General features: G+C 39.2%; 1 protein-coding gene across 1 annotated transcript; it reads left to right on the forward strand.

Moving 5' to 3' along the window:
* Positions 1-277: 277 nt before the first annotated feature.
* LOC116062925 (aquaporin-3-like) lies at positions 278-8,337 on the forward strand. Its single transcript, XM_031317720.1, is given in 6 exon segments — positions 278-385; positions 2,169-2,295; positions 4,215-4,352; positions 5,041-5,159; positions 7,479-7,720; positions 8,160-8,337. Coding segments are annotated over 6 exon segments (912 nt in total).
* The last annotated feature ends 11,351 nt before the right edge of the window (positions 8,338-19,688 follow it).

A 19,688-nucleotide genomic window follows, 5' to 3' on the forward strand; every position in this document is an offset into this window, starting at 1 on the left:
AACCCTGAAAAATCATCAGTTAGCTTCCAGAGTAAATGAGCAACTTTACAGCTTTATTTTCACGTTTGGCTGCACTGTGGAGAGAGGGATGCTGAAAGTAATTCAGAGCAGGAGAACAGCAGCCACAGAACAGTGAGGAAGAGATGGGTGGAAATGGGTTTAGGAGTGGCAAGGGAGGGATCCTATGAGACCCCTAAAAGCTGATGTGCAGCCACTGACTCACATTTGTTGTTAGACTACAGAGCCTACCTCAAGGTAATCTTATAATAAGTGCATCATGGGAAAACAAAGAGACATTTTGGAGAAATTGGCAGGGGCCTTTCAGATCCAACATGTGCTCCTGCGCCAGGCCCTGGCAGAGTGCCTCGGAACCCTTATTCTGGTGGTGAGTACAGAATATTTTGCATCCCTCCTGCAGCATGCTGAGTGGATCATTTTTGTTCAAGTAAAGAAGGTTAATAAACTAAATTGCTAGATGTGTACATAACTCAATATAAACTGGTTATTAACTCAATTTAAAATTGAATGCATGTTTTTCAGATTATTATCTGCTGCCATTCCATTAAATGAAATAAAAATGGAATGTAAGCTGTGCAATTTCAGGAACTGGGGGGAAATAAATGAACCTTTAGTTACACTTAAATATCTTTGCTTATACTTGTTATACTTAAGTACCAAGTATACTTGTATACTTGGTTATATTGTATATACAGTATATATGTATATATGTATATATATATATATATATACAGTATATTGCAGTGTTATATCATATTGAGATGTAATAAAATTAAAACGGTACTACTGAATATGCCTAAGTTCATGTCAAAAATCTAAAAAGTAAAACGAGTAAAAAAGTGTACATTATGGAGTAAGAGCATGACAACTAACAAGCCATTTGTTTGATCCAATCAATCAATGAATCGAGCTAAGAATTAAAGATGCGAGATGGTGAGCAAATACATGGTAAACAGGTTGCCAGATTTTCTCACGAAGAACGTATCCTGAAACAGCCTGAAGCATTCCACCAGCTGCTTTGAACTGAAAAGCTGATGTGATAAGAGGAAAAAGATCTTTTAAAAATGCCCCAAAGGATTCTGTCTCCTTCTCGTTCAACATGTTTGTGTAGAGAAAGAGGTGAGGGTGCTATCGTGTCTGGCAAGAGTTTAGTTATGTTAGTTGTTAAATGACAAAATAGCTAATAATTTGGTTATGTGTTAGGCTCTCCAGGTGTTTTCTGCAAGACTAATATGGTGTTCAAAGTCAACTTTTACAGTAGTGCTAAAAGGTCAAAAGAAAGTCAAACTGATGCTCTCTTCTCATTTAATTGCTCCTTTCTTACTGAAGCGAAGCAACACTGAATAATTTCAACTATATTCAGAAGAACTTTAGCACCTAATACTCCTGCATTAAGTGTCTCCTGTTATTTCATTCTTTGTACTGGAATTACACACAAAACTATAATATTTTATATCCATATTCTTTGCTAATGATACAAGACTTCATCTGCAGTCCACAATGGAACCTATTTCAACACACCAGGAAGCCGCAAGATTCTTTCAAAATTTAAAACTAAATGTTTTTTAGCTGGTGCAAAACAACCTGGAGTCCCTCTGTGTCTCATGGTAGCCCACAGACAACACAAATATCAGGAGAGGGCACCAGTGGTGAAACGCCAGGCCATTTGTTATTCTGCTCCCCAGCTGTGACTGATCTGTTAATTCCAGGAGACCTTTCACTCTGCTGGCAGTCTGGTCCCCTCGGTGGTCTTGCTGGCCCTCCGCGGATGAAGGCTCTGCGGGTGGACTCAGATTGTTGTCGGCATCAATAGTCCCACACAAAGCCCCGACCATAACATACACATGAACTCTGGGGTCAGTGAGACGCACCCTGGATACGACGAAAAGCAAGACTCAGCTGGACTTGAGGTCAGTGGGCCACTGTGGGCCTTTATTATTCTCTTTGAAGTTTTTATACTACTGTCCGTCTACAACAACAACAAAATTAATCTCAGGGTCTGTCTTTTTCAACTTCACTGCTTATGTCTGGATGGATCTTGCAAAAAAAAGTGTGTGGTAAGGAATTGTTAAAAAGGCATTTAAGGTCAGATGTGTTCACTAAATAATTCCACGTTGTTTGTCTAAGGTGTGACCCTCTCCTCTATCCAGATGTTTGGCTGCGGCGCAGTAGCACAGCTGGTGCTAAGCGCCGGCTCCCATGGCACGTTCCTCACCATCAACTTTGCTTTTGGTTTTGCTGCAACATTGTGCATCCTTGTGAGTGGACAGATCTCAGGTGAGGATATGCCATACTGTGCTTAGGGCAATTGTTCTCAAAGTGGGGTCCGGGGACCCCCAGGGGTTCTTGAGGGTGTTCCAGGGGGTCACCATAGCAAGAAGGGGAATCATTTATTTTCACTATAATTCCATCCATAGGTAACACTTTGACAGAATGTATGACTAGTTTGGTCATGGGTTTCATAGACTTTCTGTAATAAAACATTGAAAAGCAAAAATCCTATCAGATTGGGAGCCTGGTGAAAAAAACTAATCAAATGGGGGGTCCGTGGTCTAATTTGTGTCAGTTAGGGAGTCCTTGATGTCAAAAAGTTTGAGAACCACTGCTTTAAGGGTTACATGTGCTTCATTGTTTTCTTAAAAATCTTCTTCACTGCTTCTTCGTGACCCCAAGCCCTCCTTAACAGCTAATAAAACATACTTAAAATGTTATCACCTTGATACTTCATGACTTTCCCCAGTTTTACAATTATTGGTTATAGACGTGATCTTGAAGTGAAGACATGTTTCAGAAGTCCACTAGAGAAAGTGACACATTACTTCTGTTTGTGACCTTAGCTGTAAAATATGGTTTAGTACAATATATCCATATCTGTGACAGTACTTTTTACGCAGCATTACTCCTCCCAAATCCCAAATAAGTCTATTTGGATTTCTCTTATTGGAGTTTTTTTTTGTAATCTCTCTCAGTTAATGACTTTTGGGTACACAGAATAAATATATATTTATTTCAACATAGCCCATAATAACATATGAAACATATGTTTCCTTATTAGGTATAATAACAATGCTTTGTGGCCAATTCTGTGTTTTGTTACCTTCATTAAATGTACAAAAAACTACCACCTCAATGCCTTTCTCTATATTTTTAATGAGGTCAGAAGAAAAGAAAAACCCATTTAAAAGGGAAAATTGTTGATTTTGTGACTATTTTTATATATTCATACTAGCAACAATAATGAGGCAGTAAAGCCAATATCGACAAATAGATAATTTATTAAAAGGGAGGAAAACTTTATTATCATCAATAACCACTCATTTAGTAAGAGCTACAGTCATTTGCATCACTGTCATGAAGTACCTGTCCTTCAAAAAGTGTTTCCAACAGACTCAGCTTTTTTCTCCAACCTCCATCAGCATACCAGGGAGTCATTATTATTGATGGTTTGACAGACATTAAATATCAGCAAAGGGTAACCTGGCAGTTATCAGAAGTGCAATATTTACTACACTGACGTGTTCGCCAGACGAATGACAGCTAAAGGCAGCGGGGGAAGCAAAACAGGAAGCCGTGGACGGAGGAATGCAAAGTTTAAAAGAGACACACACAGTAGGAGGGGGCACTTACCCCTGAACTTCAAAACTGTGTGGTCTGTAATTGAAAGGAAGGTGAGAGTCAATCCTCAATCCAATAGTATCCTCTGTCAGAAGCAGCAACACTATAAAGGGTTCCACAGTTCACTCATACTCACTTCTTCAATGCCTTTATAATGAGGCTGTCCACCTCTAACACACATTGCAGCTGAGAAAATAAGCTCTTATAATTAGATAGCTCCTACCCTGACACGATTAAGGTGTGAATAGAAGCGAGGCGCCCACATGAGTGTGCCATCAGAGCAGTTATTTTCCCCTTTAAAGGTGGAAAAAGGGATACTTTTCTGAATCTTTTCATCCCCTCCAATTTAATTTGTGTCACAGAGACCTGCCATCCCAACAAGACTACTGAGACTGCAATTACTGAATATACAGTAGGCTTACAATGCCCTTCCGTCTCACTGAGAAAACGGGGGGAGGGTCTATGCAGTAGAGATAAAACAGCATCCATGTGTTTGTTTTCCTGTGTTTAATAAATCACAATCTGAATGTACATATATGTATGAAAATATACCAAGACTTCTATATTTTTCTCATTATTATGTGGTCATCTAAACCCAGCCGTGACCTTTTCAATGTGTTTACTTGGAAGAGAGCCCTGGAGGAAGTTCCCGCTGTTCTTTCTCTGCCAGACTCTCGGAGCCTTCCTGGGTACAGCGATTGTATTTGGCATTTATTTTGGTACGTGAAACTGAAGAGGAATAATCAGATTAATGAAAATTGTTAAAGTTTAACATGCCACACAAATCAAGTTTGTTGTCGTCTACTCAGTGGTACAGAGTAGTAGTTACAGATCTTTGGAGGGGAAACACAAGGTGGATAGACCCAAGGGCCGGAACAATTTTGAACCTTTGATTTCCTTCAGTATACAGAAGCTTGGTGGTGACAATTAAAATGTACAACCTGCTGTAGCTACCTGCCTGACACATGGAACAAAGCCAAATGTTTTTTTCCTCTGAGGAAACACGTTAGTGAACAAATGAGTATCTATACTTTGACCTTTAAAAAAAAAAAAACCTTTGACAAATTTGCAACCCATTTGGTGGCTTTCTACTCTACTCTTACACAAGGGATTAATTAACACACTTATTCTTCACCTAGTGGTACTTAATGCTAAAAAAATTAAAAAACATAAATGTCAACCTCATGATGGTGCTAGAGAAAAAGTCATTAGGATACAGTGTCTGGAAATCATGAATGTCTACAAAATGTTGTACCAATCCATTAAGTACATGTTAAGATATTTCACTAGATAAGTGAAAACATTGACAAAGCTTTCTTGTGCTATTAGAATAGATAACTAATTATAAAAAGGTTACATTTTCTTAAAGAAAAGAAATGTAAAGTGAATTGTACGTTCTTCCACCAAATGCATTGTGGGACTTTAGCCAGGGGGAGCTGATTGTGGTGGGGAAGAATGCCACAGCTGGAATTTTTGCTACATATCCATCCAGACATCTCACCCTGGTTAATGGGTTCTTTAATCATGTAACAGTGACTTGATTTCTTAAGTGGAGAACTTCTACTCAGAGGCCATACACTCCAGTGAAAGTACTGCACAAGTGCTGTAGCACATGAATTCATTTTCTATCAGTGTCCATTGTCTGTTGTATTAGGCCTCAAGTTCACGTTTAAGTAGAAAAGAACACAATCACAGACTTAGATACTTGAGGTCACAGTGATTCACGGCTGGTGGAGCTGAACACACTTGACTCAAACTGAAATTTGTAAGAGGCAGATGATTGAAAAACATGGCTGAGGTGAAGTGTACTGTAGACATAGCAGGACGTAGGACTTGCATGGCTCCACTGCTGGAGCCCCAAATTATTATTGCTCAGAAGATATTGCATGGAAATCTGGCCCTCCAGTAATAGCCAATTACATCACATCGGCTCCTCTCATCCTCTTTAACTTTTTAAAAAAGCATCAGTCGGTGTAATGAGCAGGACAGTGTCACTATTCATTTCATCTGATTGTCTAAACTTGGAATCTGTGTGGAACCACTTGAAAGTGTGTGAAAAAGGAAGGTCAATTAGATTCCTGCTCTGTCGAAAAATTCAAATAATTAATGAAGGCACTCTGCAAGTGCGTAAAAGTATGCGCTGTGCATCAACAATCTGGACACTGCAGATGCAACACACATAATCCTGCTGCTGATGGCTACAAGTATATGTCTCAAAAAGAGTTAACATTCCTATAGTCTCGCTTTGCCAGACCTTCCTTCAAAGCGCGCTAAAGGATGGTCTGGCTACTCCACATGCTCTGGTTAAATGGCATTTCTTTAAACCAATCAGAATCGTCATGGGCGGTGCTAAACTCCGCACAGCGCCGCTGCAAAATAGTCGTGCGAGAGAAAACTCAGATTGGACAGATAGTCTAGCTAGCAGTCTGAATTAACCCTGCAGAGATCTGAGGAGCAGTTAACAATAGTCCTCATGAATCCACCAAATTTAAAATTCCAACACAAAGAAAGCAGGAGGAAACGGAAAATACATGCATGCGGAATTTCCTGCAGCACCGGAGCAATCCCGGAAGTGGAACGTGAAGGATATAGTCTAACATTCCTACAAAAGGTGTGAGCGACATTCTTAGTAGTTGTTTGATAAGTTGTCTAAACAGACAGAAACTCCAGAAAACATATGCAAGAACAATATGCAAGGAGCTTTTGCCTTCGCTCGTATTATGTGTGCTCTACCAAACAGTTGAGAAGACCATTAACAGCTGTATGCTAACCATGCCTAACAACCATCAACAAATTATATAATATTGCATTTTTGGAAATATACACCGTTTTATTTTCATGTACACTCACTCACTAAACAGTTTCTTTTCTTCTGTTGACTTTTTTTTTCCAGTTTACCTTTTCGAGACCCCTGTTGACACTGAAACAGTACATCCTCTGTGCTGGTGTCAGCAATGCAATTTCACAAGAACTGCAGTAAACATGGCACCTGCTGGCCAAGGTGGCCACCAGCCAGCCCCGCTGCTGGAGCACTCAAATAGATCCTGACATGCCACAGCATGTGGAGTATTCTATACCATTTCTACTGTGCACATATGCTGTGAAACGGAGTGGTCTTAAGTCCAACCCTGTCATTATGCAACAACGCCAATTGAAGACAATGTCCCGTTGCTCCTTGTGGTGCTTCTGCTATCCATTGATGTCAGAATACATTAGTGGACAGTGGAGGGTCTATGAAGTGCTGTTTTCTGATGAAAAAGTTGACACGATTGCCAGATTTCACATTTATTTCTATTCAAGAAAGTTTGACAGCTTGTGAACATTGTCAGAACTAATCCACTGTAAATATCACAACTTCTTAAAGTGCCCATATTATTTTTTCTGGGATTTGGGGTGTTCTTTTGTGTCTCTGGTGCTTCCACACACATACATTGAAATACACACATACTTTGAAAAAAATCCATCCATGCTGTTTAGAGTGAGATACGGTTTCTGAATGTGTCCTGCCTTCAGTCTCTGGATGAGCTGTTCAAAATCGGCACGGCTTGTGACGTCACAAGCCGAAACGAGGAGGCTAATCGCAACCATTAGCTCGTAGCGTTAGCATGTTAACGCTAATGCTAACGCTAGCATGCTAAGGGAAACACATTTGCAAAATAGTTTGTCTGATTAAAAAGAGATTGTTAACATCTCCACGAAGACATATCAAAAAGCTGTTTTCAAGACTCTTTAGCTTGTTCATGCATCAGCAGGACTACATTGTCTTATTATTGAACATAATTAAGGATCACATTAACTTGATGTGAACAAAAAGCGTTAATAGATCATTCTGAACTGTTACTCAGATTATTGGAACAGCTGCATTGATTGTGTGCATCCTGGCCATAGTTGATCCACACAACAATCCAGTCCCCAGAGGTCTGGAGCCCTTCACTGTAGGCTTTGTAGTGTTGGTCATCGGCCTGTCAATGGGCTTCAACTCTGGCTATGCCGTCAACCCAGCCAGGGACCTGGGGCCGCACATCTTCACGGCTCTCGCCGGCTGGGGTCGAGAGGTTTTCACCTGAGTACAGAACAGAACTGAACTGTGGGTAACAGTGACATTACCCATAGGAGGCTCAGGAAATGTAAAGAAGATTGGACACAAGTTTATCACTTGCCATGCTTTTGTCAGTTACTGGAGCAAGTCAATTCTAATTTACTCAAAGTAAAGGGAGTAGAGGAGGGACATGGCGAGCAGCAACCACCAAGGCTGACTTTGATATTTTGGGACACCTGTCAATCAAGCAAATATAATAATAAAACACGCTTCACACAAAATTGTATTGTAGTATCTTGTGACAAATAAAAACAGATCTTTTCGCGTTAGATTAGTGGAGTACCCCTTTAATAAAATTAAAATTAGGATGTTTCAATATTGACATGCTTTCTATGCACTCATATTTTATTTAGGCCTGCTAGGTAAAGGCATGAAATATTGAAAATGACAACATGCATTACAGTTCTTTCCATTTATTCTCTTCCAGAGCAAACACCTTCTGTTTCTTTGTGCCCATCTGTGCACCCTTCTTGGGTGCAGTGGTGGGTGTGCTGATCTACCAGCTAATGATTGGATACCATTTAGAAGGAGAAGTGCAAGAGAAGCAGAAGGAGATGGAGGAAAGGTTCAAACTTTCCAATATGATAACCAACGAAGATGCATGAGCACCGCTGGATTTCTTTTTACAATTATGTCGCAGTAGATTAGTAGATGTTTGCCTAACAATGATACATTTAGCTGTTCTTCACATATCTCTTTAACTAACTTGAGCTTTTGGATAGCATAAGCCATCCATCAATAATCATGAAGACATCTACTCTTGTGACATCTCATCATGTACAAGAAGAGTTTCTCATGAAATTATGGCACGTTTTTCTGAATTCATTTTCACTCCAGTCAGCTCTTTCATTTTCTGCTTGAAGTACATAACTATTTCTTTCATGCTGCGTTTCTGACAAAATAAATATATCAGTCTTGTCTTCATGTGCATTCCCACCACTTGAACACCTTGTTGCAAGTGTTTCCTGATGTTTGCCTGATTAAAAAAAAAAGTGCAAACATGCCAGAGTGTGATCCTATCTATCTGTCTGACTTGCAATTAGCTTAATATTCACTATTCATTTATTTCTACATTGCATATATGTGAGAGAAATGCCTTTACACACGTCTTGCCAGGGACATGATGTACTGCAGGCTATACAACTATTATATTCTTTTTAAATGTCATAAAACAAACTTCAAAATCCACAAATAAGCATAAGTCATTATTCAATCAGAAAGAAATTTATAACCAATACATCTGAAAGCCATTTTCTGGTAGTCCTTGACTTTTAAGGGATGATTCCACCATCCTTTAACAGCACTGGAGACAATTAGAGTTTATTTTGTATATGGAAATGTGTGTAAACTGTTATATTTTTGGATTGCTAGGAGTAGGTTCCACAAATCTGACTTCTTCTGACAGTTTCATCCAGGATAACTAAGGGCTCCAGGGAACTCTGCTCTGCTGTCACCACTTACAACATCCTGCCATGGATGCCATGTGCTGTCTATGGGGCATTTCATAAATCCCTAATATGTAGAATGTTTGAAAATTTCTGACTTGTCGCCCCTTTGTGGTAACATCAAAAAGGACACTGTGGCAGACAGCAATGGATGCGGCAACTCACCCCTCTCCAACACAGACAAAGATAATGAAGGACTGAAACAGAATTTTTTTCGTACATATGTTTCAGAACATTTGCAAACAGTTATGACCAAAAACATGGATTTGGAACTCCAACAGCATGCACATCTTCCAAACCAGATTACTTCCCGTGATACATTTTAGGAATTGAGACATCCTTTAAGATGGTGCGCTGAGATTGATTTCCAGGTCACATGCAGGATGACGGAGGACACAAGTAGGCAAATTAGAAAAATGAGAAGAGCCCACTGGTTGGCTATTTATGGTCCTAATTTAATTATTAGAGTTCCTTCAGCTTGTTCCTGGCTCAGTATGTTGTTATCCTAACAGATGGTTTCAAAATTGGCATAAGATGGTCAGCACCAATTTATCTGTGTTTGTCATTTGTACTGTATGAATGACTGTATCATTACCCCAATTAGGGAAGCCCTTATATAACCAAAAGAAAAACTGGTATATTGTCAAGTGAAAAACTATGTTCTTTTATTGGTATGGTTTCACATGATGAAGAAGCTTGCCTTAGACACTCACTGGCATGCAAATAGTGACATTTGCTACATTATAAATGTCCTCCAAACTGTGAATATGTCCCTTTTGGTTTATAGTGCCTGGTGGTTCACTCTTAGAAATTCGATCTTGGTTTGAAAGGGCACTAAGGGCAAAAAAGGTCAGGGGTATTTGCTCAAAGTAACGCGCGCACACGCACGCACGCACGCACGCACGCACGCACGCACACACACACACATCTTCACAGTTCATATCTTCCACAGACATCCATCAATGCTCAATTGCCATTATCGGAGAAGCCAACGCATATTCCACATCAAAATATCAGTAATGACATTTTTGGAGTCTGGGAAAGAATATCAATACGTCTGATCTTACAAAGGCTTAAACTTCAGAGACGGGTGTTTGACATTTGGAGTCCCTCTTTGGCCATGACCTTTGCAGCAGTTCACCAAACATATCTATTGTCAATCTAACCATTTGCCTCTGAAATTATCATTTACCTTCCCGTTGACTTGCGGAAGGGAAGCAGATCAAGCAGCAGGATTTTGCTTTTGCTTTTATAGATGTCACCGTAGAACAAAAGTGAGGTTCAACCATGTTGTCAGTAAAAAGTTCCATTACAAATATGACAAGGTCTGTTGATTTGAAAAACATATCTACAGAGTAAATCCGAAATCACTCTTCATTTCCTATGCATTGGAGTCAGTCTTCTATGGATGCTGGGGCAGAAACATGGCAGAAATGAAAAATGTTATCTATGACCAGAAAATAAAATCAGCAACATGAACTGCAAGAGTAATAAGAACCCTCTCCTTGGTTGACACATTTGTTTGTTGCCTACGCATGATCACTGGCAACATATACAGGACACAGTATCAAATATAAATCCATGCACAAATATGGGTAGCAGGTTTTAATTTTAATATTAAACATGCAGAATAATAAATGCCATAATCAGCCTAACATTTATGTCATGTCACAGGCATTTCAATGCAGGGAAAGTAATATGAAAGCTGAGCCACAGCTCCACTGTGTGGTGAAGTAACAGACCTTCAACACTTTAACCACTAGTATTATTATCAGCAAGTCACACTTGAAAACCTCTGGTAGATTAAAAGGGCTGAAGAACCATAAAGCATACAATTTACGACCAAGACCAATTCCGTGCAAATGTTCAATAAAACTAAACTGATTTCAGGCATGGTTTTCCCTGTGTGTTGCCCAAATTCTAACAAACAGAAAGTTCAATTTGGATTCATGTCAATTTTACTGACATGAGTAATGACGGTGTTATGCACACACCTTCAAATTAGTTGTCATCCAAACTAACATCTGTCAACTGCTATCCACTTATTGACTAAAACAATCCTCACTGCACTAGTTGATGCAGACACAGACTGACAGTATTATAAAGAAATAATGAGTTTTCTTCATGTCCACATTCCATATGACTTTTAGTTCCCAGATGCAACAACGCTATCATGTTGCACAAAGGGCCGCAGTATGCATATTTTCGTTCTGCTACAATGAGGTCCTGTAATGGAATATCCTAGTATTCCAGTCAACACATTACATGTACTAGGAAGCCAAGTGGTGCATAATCACCTGTTGTGTGGTTTCCTGTTTCTGTGTGGCACTCAGTAAGATGATTCGAATGAGTCAAATTTGTCACACCCCTTAATTTAGCTTAGAGTCTTAACTGCACCTTATCCACAGCTAGACACATTAAAGTATGACATCAGTTGGTATTTTTTTCGTGGTGATTACAAAAACAAATCACCAAGATTATAATACTATTGATGAATCTGTCTGTCTTTAAAGTTGTTAAAGGGCTCCTGTGGCGTTTTTGACATCTTGCATGAGTGTCTTTGTTTTTTTTTTGCATTTCTGTTCTCCCCACATGCCGATGCGGTGATGCACCGATCCACATTAGTGGTGTGCAATATTTGGTATCGATCCGATACCAAGTAAATACAGGGCCAATATCGCCGATACAGATGTGTGAGACGCACTCAACTAGTACAGTGCCCGTTGAAAATGTGCCTGTTTGGAACGGGTCGATTGCTTGGCCTGTGGTATTGTTGCTTGTAGAATTCTTCAAAACCAAATTGTACCCCAAAATTACTTACAGAAGTACCCCAAACCACTTCATATGCACCTCCACTGTAAAGCCTGCTACCGACTTACTGATTACCTGACAGAGAATGTTGCAGATTCATAATGTAATCACAAAATATCACAATGAAAATGTGGGGTAATCAGACAATAGCGTCATGGACTCATGGCAATGCACTACCTACCGGCCCGTTATGAGAGCTAATCAGCATCTATCTGCGCTCATCAACCACCAGAACCGGACTGTGTGTGTGTGTGTGTGTGTGTGTGTGTGTGTGTGTGTGTGTGTGTTCTTGTTTAACTATACTCATGGGGTCCAAAAACCGGGAATGCAGTATAGTTGTGGGGTCCGGACAGCTTTGTGGGGCCAAAATGCTGGACCCCACAATTTTAAAGGGCTGTTTGAGGGTTAAGACTTGGTTTTAGGATTAGGGTTAGAATTAGGTTATGGTTAGGGTGAGGGTAAGGGTTAAGGTTAGGCATTTAGTTGTGATGGTTAAGGTTAGGGTAAGGGGCTAGGAAATGCATTATCTCAATGACGGGTCCCCACAAAGATAGTGAAACGCACTATGTGTGTGTGTGTGTGTGTGTGTGTGAGCGTGTGTGCGCAGAGAGAGAAAGAGAGAGAGAGAGAGTGAGAGAGAGTGTGTATGTGAGAGAGAGAGAGAGAGAGAGAGAGAGAGAGAGCGAGAAAGTGAGAGAGAGTGTGTGTGTGTGTGTGTGTGAGAGAGAGAGAGAGAGAGAGAGAGAGAGAGTGCGCGTGAGAGAGAGAGAGAGAGAGAGAGAGAGAGAGAGAGAGAGAGGGAGAGAGAGAGAGAGAGAGAGAGAGAGAGAGGGTATTTTGGCGACGGTAATGTTATTAGTGTTGTAAGTTAGCAGTAGACTTAATTAACCCGACCCAGGGTGAGTCTGATGAAAACTGATGTGTCTGCCCGGTTCAGCTCTGAGATTTTCTCGCATTGCACAGTGCTGTGAAGGAATAGCCTAATCTCCGATTACGTTATGTTCTGCCTCTGTTTAAAAGTGGTGAATGTAGGCTACAGCTCACAACAACTATATAGTGTTGGCAAATGGCTTTTTATTGAGTTTCCTCTTAGCGAAATAATAGACACTGATCAGCTATCCGCTCGTGCTCCAGGAAAGTGAAGAAAAGTTAGTTTGGTATATCCAGCAATCATGAAGCTAACGTTGGAAGCAGGAAAATAGTGGAAGGCAGTAACACACACACACACACGCACACACACGCACACACACGCACACACACGCACACACACACACACACACACACACACACACACACACACATCCCCCCCGCCCGCTGTTGTAAAGCTTTCCACGTGTGGCGTCTGCGTGTGACGTGCAGGTTACCTTCCCACTAACCATGCCCCCAAACACGCGGACACACACACACACACACACACACACACACACACACACACACACACACACACACACACACACACACACACACACAGATACGTCTTGCTTTATTTGATAGATACTAGTGACAAATGCATGTTAAAAAAACAAGATTTCCAAGAAGTGTGTGACGATTTGTGAATAATTTACAATGTATTTTTCATTCCACAAACAAATATAAATTTGAACAAACTAATACAACACAACCCAAATAAATGCCAGTATTATATATTTTATAAGTTTTAATTAAGGGGCCGTTCGGTATTTATGGAATGGACCACCGGAGGAAAATAGGGGAGGGTCACAAGTGGAATAATTAATTATATCTGACATGACCAGATATTTTATAAATATCTTAAATAATACAAAACAATTAAATGGTGGTAGGTAATACATCAGATTGTATATACTGCTTTAGTAACAAAAAGTATTTCCTGGCTGACGATGGACTGGCTGGACATCTTACCGTGCCAAGGTTGCAATAAAGGTTTCCTAAATGCCACATTTGATGTCAGCTTACTAATTGATTGCGGGTTTTGTGTAGATTTGGACTTTTATACGTTTATTCCACTTTGTTTAAACGGCGAAGTGGAGGAAGCCTAGTGACGAGCAACCAGTTTGTGTGTTGAATATTACCCAGAGTGCCTTGCTGACTGGTCTCAATATTGTATTGTTTTATTTCATGTGAATACTAGTTTACTAGATGAGTAACTTAGTATTTGAAGTAATGCAGGAAGTGTGCATTTAGTTTCCATGCTTATTGTGTTTTCACAACAATGTTAGTGACTAAATCTACTGAAATGGCCACCACACCATAACAGAGAGTGTGATGCGTCAGATGAGAATGCAGAGGTTTAGTCACATATCTCCTGGCTGTAAAAAAACAATGGGAATTTGTATATCTTTGCCAAGCGCAAACCAGTACAGAAGGTATTGATGAATTGTTGGAGAGGGACATGCCTTTTTTCCAAATTGTTTTGGAGGGTCATAGAATTTTTTTTACTGGCGAGGAGAGGGTCATGTCTTTTTTGGCTAAAGGTCCCAAAACTCCTCCGGTAGCCCCTTAAATAAATAGCGAACAGTCCCTAAAAAAATCTTTTATTTTTACGAACAGGAAGGTTTTCAAAAGCAAATCCTATTGTATTAATGAACTTGAAGTTGGATATACTGTATATGTAGAATACTGGCCATCATTCAAGTTGAGTTGTATTTGTTTGTAAAATTGCTACACATTAAATTGGTTTATGGAATATGAAATACATTTGTGAACACCATAAATTACTTACAAATCATCATACACGTTTGTGAATCTCATTTTTATTTGTTTCACGAAAGGCATTTGTTGCTAGTATTGAGACTAATTTCTCTCTGTATAAATTTGCTGTTATTAAAAAGCACCAGTGCAACTACCAACTAACTAATGTATCACAAACAGCTGCTCACTCTTTGTTTTCATAAACCCCTGAAACCGGTTGTATCCTCTGCACAGCACTGCTGCACGTACGCATGTACATCTGAAGATATTAATCAATCAGACGAATGACAATATTAAGATGCCAAACACCATTGTGCTATATTTCATTTTCTGGTACACGTTCCATCTGATAACGCTCTGAATGAGCTTGAGTGTGAATGTGCTTTACCATCTTTTTTACACTCCACCCACACATGCGTGCCTGCATTTCAAAATTGCAGGTATGCGTTGTGAAAGATGTCATTCTCATTTAAAAGACACAATGAAAACCTGATAAGTGTATTTTGAAGAAGACATACAGGGACCACGCCTCAGACAGCTATGTATAATAGAAGATAAGTCACACAGTTCAGATTACTTCCTTGTACTCATGAAACAACAAATAAATTACAGCTAAGCTTGAACCTTTAAAAATGTGTTTTCTAAAGCTTTCAAACACATCTTAGTGGATAGAGTTGTGCAGTTGTCATGGAGATGGTTTAGTTGTTAAGTTAAAATAAATAATTATTTATTTTATCATGTGTTATATTAGGGCTAGGGGTTCCATGTCAGCAACCAAGCATTGTAAATAGATAAGGTAAACCTTATGTTGAGAGATTCTTTGTAAAACAAGTATTTTTGCTGAATCATGTTCAATATATTTAAGTTATGACTCATTTCATAAGTACAGAAGAGTATGTCCTGTTGGGAGATGTGTTGCAGCTGATGATATGGATATTCTATGTTCTAGTGTAAACTCAATACACTAAGCCAAAACACAGTAATTGGTCAAAAATTAGTTAGGACTTTTTTTTTATGTCTGTTCAGTCTACTATGAAAAAAATATTATGCCATCTTAATTTATAATTTCAGTATAAATGTATTATACTCGCATTGCTGCCCAGGGTGCTGGAATGCACTTTGCCAGAGACAAATAACTAACAACTAAACAGCTAAAGCAAAAGCGCTACATCAAATTAAAGCTAGCTATCCTTGGCTAGCCAAAAGCTTAAAATAAATGTACCTATTGATTTTCTGCTAGCTGTTATGTATAATTAAAACAAATCAACTAAACATCACAACTAGACATCTTGGTATTTCGGTTTGTTATTCCACATAACTAAAACAGGCAGTAGTTAAATCCACGCATGATGGAAAAAGAAAACGTAGCTTAGCTCCTGCTAAAGGTATAGCTTAGCAGAGCAGCAGTAACCATTGTAATGGCAAAAATGACATTTAAGCATGATTCTCTATATTATTCGTATACTTTCTTTTTGTGTTTCTCTCACAATGCTGGAAGGGAGTTTATCTCCTTCCCACATGTAGATTGCGTACACAAAGTCTGGAGACGAATGCGTACAGGCCTTGTTTGAACCGATAAAGGTACAAGGTCACAGTAAACTATCTTTCTGTGAAGATCCAGTGTTCCCTTGCTAGTTCGAGATGTACGGGGTATGTGACCCCAGGGTGAAAGTAGGGCAAGAGGGAAGAGACGCAGTGGCTCCAAGGTGTCTATTATGATTTAGATTGTCTCTTGTGTCCAGATATGGCTGTAAGAAAATGCAATGTCATGTTTAGACCTGAACATGTGTGGCTATCACTCCCATTGACTCTTTGTGTATATAAGCTCAGTATTCTTGTTCACTTGTTGAAGAGCCCTTTTCACACAGTGCTGCTGTGCCATTTTGTGAAATCGTGTTCCTCCTATATTTACAAATATACTTAATAAAATACAAAAACCTAACTTGGTTTAGTCTTCGACTGTCCTTATTTTGTTTCACTTTTCTATTATCTAAAACTCTACACCTGCTGCATCGAAAAACTTCCACCACACCATCTCAGCTTTTGATTCCAGAATTGATGTGACTAGAGAGATACATTTAAATTAAATACTCCAAATAGAGTTTATTTTCTTAGATCAACTACTTAAAGCTGTAGTGCGTAGTTTGAGGAATTCTAAGTAATGACAATAACACTGTTGGCGCGTCCACATGATACAGCCTTCCGTGATCACGCACGCGACCCCACCCCTCCACCACGCAGTTGCTAGTAACTAAAGAGGACTCGGAGGATAAAAAAAAACATGATGGACTCTTCACTTGAGCTTCTGTGCGGGAAAGTCACCGGATGACACAATCTTCTGAACATAGCCATACTGAGAAATACAGAGAGAGTTGTGTTGAGCTGATTAGCTTTTTAGCAACTCAATTGGCAATGGCTCGAAGGTAACGGACGTAAGTCACTTGTTTTGTCGGCGATACAAACACGTACTTCATATGTCTTATTTAATATCTCCAGATCAATGCAGTGTAGAGACTTACTTTTGTTGTTTAGAAGCAGAGAAATCCTGTTACGGTTTAGTCATCGTAATGTATGAAAATAATAATTTACTTTGCTCCATTCGCCTAAGATCCAAGATGGTGCTGACTGATGGGTCTATGAACCAATTACAGCCTGGTCGCACAGAATTCTGTAAAATGATCACGAATTGTTAACAGCGCATTACGTGGTGGTGGCATGTGGGAATGTGTGGAAAAATCCGTGTGGCCACCACGGAAAACAATGCCAATGTAAAGTCAATGAGAAGATGACGTAGCATTAAGAGCGACTACGGTAGCGAGTAGTATGTAATGCATCTGTAATTATACTCCTCTCTGTCTGCAGGAAAAAAACCACATGATTTTAAAATGCCTGCATGTGACCATTAATAAAGCTATCCAGATGCATAATTATCTAATTTCTCTTTCTCTTCATGTGACAGATCCCAGAATTACTATGCTCCCCAGTCACAGTAGCTAGAAAACATAATTCATCAAACGAACAGGCCCACATCTGCTGAGGGACACTTTTACATAAAAGAGGAAACTGGGATGTTTTTTTACACTGCAGCTCGTTATGGAGTTTCAATGTGTGGTCGGTTCAACTCACACAGATAGATTCTTTCGTCATTGGTACTTTAAGTTGTAATGGAAAATTACATATCTGATTATAAACATATCTGACTATTGACTTATTTTTTATTTTAAGCTGCGTGAACTCTTTACCCCTGTTATGATGTATGGACCCTGATAGCCTAACTTTATGCTCTTCTGTTGATCTAAAGTGCAGAGACTGGCTAGTCTGGCTATCACCAGACCAAGCTCAATCTTTTAAGATTGAACATTAGTCTGGGGAGTCTGCTCTGTATTTCTACTGCACAAGAGGCGTGATCAACAGGCATAGTTGAAATGACTGTATGCAATCGGATAGTCCTTCAACCAATCAGACCAATGATCCGGGTGACGTAGCTGCGACAGCAGCATCAACGGGTGGCTGCGCTTCGGTGGCCGTCATGTTGAATGTAAACAAAAAGCTGCTTGGTCGCTTCTCTATCGTCATCGTGTTAAACCTGCCAATAGCGCGCCAGGTGGATATGCCAGTTTGTGATTGGTTCCCACAAATTGCTCAAATACATAATGCAGATGTGCGATATGCAGTGCATTTAATAATGGAATAATTTGACACTGGTTGCAGGACAAGGCATACATGAAAACAAGTGGAGAGACAACTTCACTAAAACTATGATTGGTATGGAATATGATCTCAAATAATGAAGGTGGACAATGAGGGAAAAAAATAATTATATAATAATATATTAGTTTATTTTCTACACAAACAAATTCCTTCAAAAACTGATTTGATATAAAATAATCTTGAATGCATTGTGTATTTAAAACGGTTATATAGCCCTTTATTTGTACATTCACAATGCATAAAAAAACCTTTTCATTAGGAAATAACCATCACCTGCAAATGTCTGTATAATTTAGCACCATTACCAGGTAGCCTACATCATGCATTTTCTTTCCACCTCTTAGCACTGAACACAGCTTTCTTTGTTTGAGTCAATGGACATTGGATTACAGAGAATTAGAAAAAGACATTGAGGGACAGGGAGTAAGAGTGAAATAAATTATTTGGCTAACATTTTGAGAAAGAAAAAAAAATGAAAGACATCTGTTGTGGCGTGTATCAATCTTTCTATATTTAAGGCTCACAGTTCAATTCCACTGATAGTGCCTTAAGCCAATCGGAACAGGAGGAAGGATAACAGCAAGCAAAACCGGTTTAAATGTTCGGATAGGCACGTAACCATTGTTTTAGGTCAGACTTACTGTAAGAGTTGTGACCAGACCTTTAACTAAAAGTCAAAGATCTGTAAACACATTTACATTCAGGTGCACTGCCATTAGCTACAGAAACAGCCAAGTTTAAGGGTCTACTTAAGAAAAAAAAAACTTTGTTATGTAAATGTAGGTGAGACTGAACAAAAAAAATGTTCTATTGCCAATCATATGATGATTAACTTTCTGGTAAAAATGTCCTTAATTTACAATTACTTTTTGTGGTTGGATGGCAACAAAAACCATGAGTTGTGTTTTAGAAAGTGGAACTTTTTTTGTGGCAGATTGTATTTGTAGAGCTTGGGATATTAATAACGCTTTCAGATGAGATCACAATGTAGCTCTGGCATGAAGCCATGTGCGCATGCAACAACTTTTCAGCAATGACTTATAGTACGTGAACTGTCATTGCATGATTTAAGTTGCTCAATATTATAGAAAGCTACTGCTGCGTTCCTGAATAATGCGAATGAATCTATGTGACGGGAAGCCCCACGAAGAAACAAAATAAAAAATAGTTCATTTTCTGGCTTGTTTGATTGATCTGTTTTAGGCTGAGATGTCTCTATTTAGTACAGCTGACTTCAATCATTGTGTTTTTGCATTTTATAACTGCAAATAAAGATAAAGGTCATTTTAAACCCCGTCAATGAAAAAGAATACAGCCAC

The sequence above is a fragment of the Sander lucioperca genome, chromosome 14 (assembly GCF_008315115.2).
Source record: "Sander lucioperca isolate FBNREF2018 chromosome 14, SLUC_FBN_1.2, whole genome shotgun sequence".
In the NCBI taxonomy this organism is placed as follows: Eukaryota; Metazoa; Chordata; class Actinopteri; order Perciformes; family Percidae; genus Sander; species Sander lucioperca.